Source organism: Limulus polyphemus, unplaced genomic scaffold (genome assembly GCF_000517525.1).
Source record: "Limulus polyphemus unplaced genomic scaffold, Limulus_polyphemus-2.1.2 Scaffold6902, whole genome shotgun sequence".
In the NCBI taxonomy this organism is placed as follows: Eukaryota; Metazoa; Arthropoda; class Merostomata; order Xiphosura; family Limulidae; genus Limulus; species Limulus polyphemus.
In genome coordinates this window covers 31,186-36,249 of record NW_013672512.1, presented here as the reverse complement: position 1 = coordinate 36,249, position 5,064 = coordinate 31,186, and the positions used below count along the sequence as shown (strand labels likewise).

Sequence of the window (5,064 nt, the reverse complement as noted above, 5' to 3'; positions counted from 1 at the left end):
ACATTATATATGTATATAGATTATTACTATTTTGAAATAAGTTCTTAAACTTATTTTCCTTAAAACATAGAACACAGTAACTAAAGAAGTAATGCAAACAATTATCTCTTCTAGTTATGATTTTTGAACTCAGTTGTTGCTTGATGTAGGTTGCTCAGCCTTTAAAAAAAAATTGCATATGGAGGATATGAAACAAAATATATTTTTTTAGATTTTATATATATATACATTTAAAAAACTAAAAAAATCATAAATTACTACATTAATACCATAGGATTCCACTATAATTTATCAAGCTTACTAACTAAGATGTAATTTAGTCTAAAAAAATATGAAATTTCGAGCAGACTAAAGACACACCCTACCTCGTTGAGATATTGGTTCAAAAGAAATAAATGGTGCCAAGTCCATTAAAATGGCTGAGAAAGCCACTAGAGAGAGAAATTCTGACCTTCCAATTGGTTATTCATGTCATATAGAGAAGTGTATATAAATGAGCATTTCCAAAAATGTAAAAAGGGGGGCAGGATGCTACTGTGTTTGATTTATTACACGAGCAATATCTTAGCAAATTGAAAAGATAAGAGGCTCTTAGCTTTGGGCCGGGGTCAGGTTCTCCCCCCCAAAAAAAAAACATACACAAAAATTAGAAACAAATTCCAAAAATACAAAATGTCTGTATTTTTGGAATTTGTTTAAATTGTACTTAAGGAACAGTAGCATTTCGGCATTTTCGGGTAAAAGCCTTGACCTTTTGTATGTGATAATGTTGCCAGCAGTACTAAAAGCCTGTTCGCTGTCTACACTGGTTGGATATGCAGAGAGATAACAGCTTGCTATCCTGGCCATTGTGGGAAATTGAGCCTCATTTGACTTCCAAAAGTGAGGCCAGTGAAAGTAAACACAGAAACAGTGATGTTAACAGCTTCTGGAATCATTATTCCAATTAATGCCTAGCCCCAACTTCTCAAACCCTAACCTCTATTGTTCTCTGAATCTCCAACATTAAGCAGGTGGTCAGTCTTTGTTGCTCAGAACACGTTTTTTTAACTAAACCAATTATTGACTGTAACTTCCACTACCGCACAAGTTGCCACAAAGATTAGGGCTTAGATGCCATTTTCAATTTCCAGATTTGGCTGTTAACTTTGACACTTGGGCAGAGCCGAGTATTACCAGGTAGCCCAATAACTGGCCGGGTAGTATCCATGCTTCTCTAGTTATGACAAAAAGATTAGTAAATCTATGAAAGAAAAAGGGGAGATGTATAGGGTCCTAACTCATCAAAAAGAGAGATAGAAAAGCCACATACCTCATAAACACATCCAAATACAGCAAAAGGTGATCTGTCCAATACAGTCAAAAAAACATAAGTGGTGTAAATATCTGATTATGGGTAATATTCAAATGGAAGAAGGTAAATGATCTTTGAGTACAAGAATAATACCCAAGTTCAAAAGTTCAGAAGCCTTCAAAGGACATTTAATCTGTAAAAAAAAACTTAACCTGTAAAATCCAAGTGTGATAAATATTGAGAAAAACTACAAGTACACATAAATGCCACTAGACAAATGAAAATGAAACAGAAGGAAAGGTTGAATTCTCAAAGAGAAATTGATTACCTAAACTGTCATGGGCAACAGGAGATCTATAAAACATTGAGTCTTGTAAAACTTCTCCTGGAAGACCTAAACAAGATGATCAACTACTCAACAAGACAAAATTGACCTGTGAAACAAAGACCTGACACTTGGACACATTATGGTGGAAGATGGAGATATACAACTGCTGTACAAGAATATAGTTCCAAGTTGTAAGAACCAAAAATTCTGCCATACAAACAGGTGTAGAAGAGAAAACCCCACTTGAGCTAGTCATTAGAAATACCCATTGAGAGAAGACAGAGTAAGATGTATCCAACCCTTCAATGTAGCTAATGGTTCTCGAGCAGTTGTCTCCAACCAGAAAGCAGATCACAGGATTTTTCTTTATTTATTCATATTTTTTTAACCAAAGCTATATGTAATCAAAGAGGTATGCATTTACATCTCTAAACTGAGTGAAGTCCTGCTGGCTGAGTTCTGAACACATTCCCTCACTTGATTAACCATGTAAAATTCAAAGCATGCACAGTAGCAGCTGTACATTAGATGTGGTACTGTATTTTTCATAAATTCTACTAAGTATTTGTTAACAATTTTTATGGTAGATCTTGGGAAATAATGTAATGAAAGGTAGATTCTGCTGGTAAGAAAGCAGTGAGACCACTATTCTAGAGAATACAAAACTGGAGATCAAAAAAAGGAATTTTGGTCTTCACAGATGGATGATAACTACAAATCTCTTTTAAGTATAACAAGACATAGAAACAGAAGTTACAACAAAATCAAATTTTGTGAGTAATTCTTTACTAAGGAGAATCCATCTTGTTTTTTTTCTTTATGTAATTTGGTCACTTTGAAGGAAGTTATGGTTTGAAAAACAATATGTAGCCAAACTTGTTGAATGAATGCTTTTCCCTAACTCATAAACAATTAAGTGACAAGTTGGTGTTGGAGATATGTGGCATATAACTCAGGTGAGACACACATGAAAGAAATACTGCAGGTTATGGAAGGCTCTAGCAATTTGACTAAAATTTTCATTAATAAAACATGAAACCAATGGTAAAGCTACTCAAACACACGATAAGATGGAGCCATCATCCACAACTCAAACAGATGAGTGCTGTATGCAGATCCTAGCTCACCACAATCATACACAGTACAAATGCCATGACTGATATTAACAGCCTCACTTGGATACCTTTTGTACAGGATCCACAAGGTCTACCTGTATGCCAAACACCAATCTGAGTGCATATTGTTCACAGAAAGGTAAAAAAACTAATCATCTGTAATGGTACCAAGAATATGTCCAGTGGACAAAAGATATATAGAACAATCTTATTTATAAAAATCTGTCTAATTTCACTTTTGCCAGATAACAGGTACATATTCATATGGAAAACATCAAAAACCACATCCAAGCCCACTTTTTATGACCCATGTGATGTTGGTGGAAATATGGTGTGAATAGGAACATGCATTGAGCACTGGTGCATGTACCAAGCTGTACATCCTGCAAAGTGGTACCATTAATCCCAAACAAATAAGATCGTTTTAGATGCCATACAGTGATGCAATGTGCCCTGACTTTTAGCCTAATGGATAATACCCACCATCCAGAATTCAGGCCCAACTAGAATTTAAACTATGCTTTGGAGAGGTGGATTGCATCCCATGTACTGACTCTAAACATTAAAAATACCTTTAAAATAACTTTAAAAATTGTTAAGCATACATCTGGATCTTTTAACATTTGATTTTACAAATGCAACTGAATGAAATTTAATAGTGTAAAGATGTTAAGTCAACTCTACCAAATATTTATTTACAAGCTTAGTTTAAATCACCAATAACTTGAACTTCACATCACATGACACGTCATCAAATGTCTGATTTCAAAGGGGTAGTGACTGATATGATTTTTGCCTTGCCACAGCTACAATGTTATAAATTCTTATGATCATTCCATTTCTTTACATTTTAAGCGTTTGTCAAAAAGCTGAACAAACACTGGATCACACAATGTAAGTCTACAAAGCTTGTTAAGTACATTTTTGTATCTATAAAAATTATGAAACTTAAGTGTTATTTTTATAAAAGAATAGGTAAACTGCATTTCTACACATGTGTTTGTGTACATATATGTATAAAACTGTTCAACAAATAAACATGTTCCACATAAACATAAAGAATTAAATGCTAAATAGGTACATTATTCTGTCTAGACTTATACATAATAGTAGTTAGCAAGTGATGTGTGATTATGTAAGCATATAAATTAGCTAATCACTTTGTATGTTAATACAAACAAAACACTATTTATTTAAGCTTGTGATTCAAATCGTTTAAATATATATAAAACTAACTGTGAAATATATGTACGTGTTATTAAATAAACACTTTGAATTCTAGAGTAAGTAAACATTTGTGTGCACAAAGAAATAAAACATTTATGTTTGTCCAAATAAAAATAAAACTGGAAAAGTGTAAATACTTATAGAAAAAACACAATGAGCTTATTGTTAAAATAACACATTCCTTTTCAAAAATGGTGCTAGCCATTCAGTAGAGTTAATCATTTCAATTAAACCGGTCAAGGCCTTTACATATATCATTGCAACACACTAAGAGTTAATTCTGTACAAGAACAACACTTACTATCTTGTAACAGATGGTCCAACATTCTTAGATCCCCTGCTCCCGCCTTCAACATAATAAGCCATTCCTTAGGTAACCTACCAGTTCTGCTGAAAAATCTCAAGCACCGTTTTCTTCCAACACCTATTTAAAGTCAATAAACTTTTACAATAGGAAGTTTATATTAGCACAAATTCTTCAGTATTTTAAAAAATGTAATGAAATAAATAATATTTTCCTTCAAGAATATAGTTAAATGATAAAATATCTATGTCTGTAACTTACTTTATTACTTGATTTATTGCATTGGCTGTAATCCAATTTATTACCAGAAAATACTGAAGTAACTGTAACTGTGTTACAGTTTAGTTTGGGTATATAATAATGTAGTTATAGTTCAGTTGCTTCCTAGTATGTATAATAATGTAGCTATAGTTCAGTTGCTTCCTGGTATATATAATAATGTAGCTATAGTTCAGTTGGTTCTTGGTATGTATAATAATGTAGCTATAGTTCAGTTGCTTCCTGGTATGTATAATAATGTAGCTATAGTTCAGTTGCTTCCTGGTATGTATAATAATGTAGCTATAGCTCAGTTGCTTCCTCGTATGTATAATAATGTAGCTATAGTTCAGTTGCTTCCTCGTATGTATAATAATGTAGCTATAGTTCAGTTGCTTCCTGGTATATATAATAATGTAGCTATAGTTCAGTTGCTTCATGGTATATATAATAATGTAGATATTGTTCAGTTGCTTCCTGGTATATATAATAATGTAGCTATAGTTCAGTTGCTTCCCTGTATGTATAATAATGTAGC

At 32.8% G+C, this 5,064-nt stretch overlaps 1 protein-coding gene across 1 annotated transcript in view; it reads right to left on the bottom strand.

Moving 5' to 3' along the window:
• LOC111089650 overlaps nt 1–5,064 on the bottom strand; it is a gene marked incomplete at its 3' end in the record, with an annotated part of 24,947 nt that overhangs the window by 5,087 nt on the left and 14,796 nt on the right. The window contains exon 5 of the mRNA XM_022402538.1: nt 4,266–4,388. Within this exon, the coding sequence (XP_022258246.1) occupies nt 4,266–4,388 (123 nt within the window). The remainder of the gene's footprint in view (nt 1–4,265; nt 4,389–5,064) is intronic.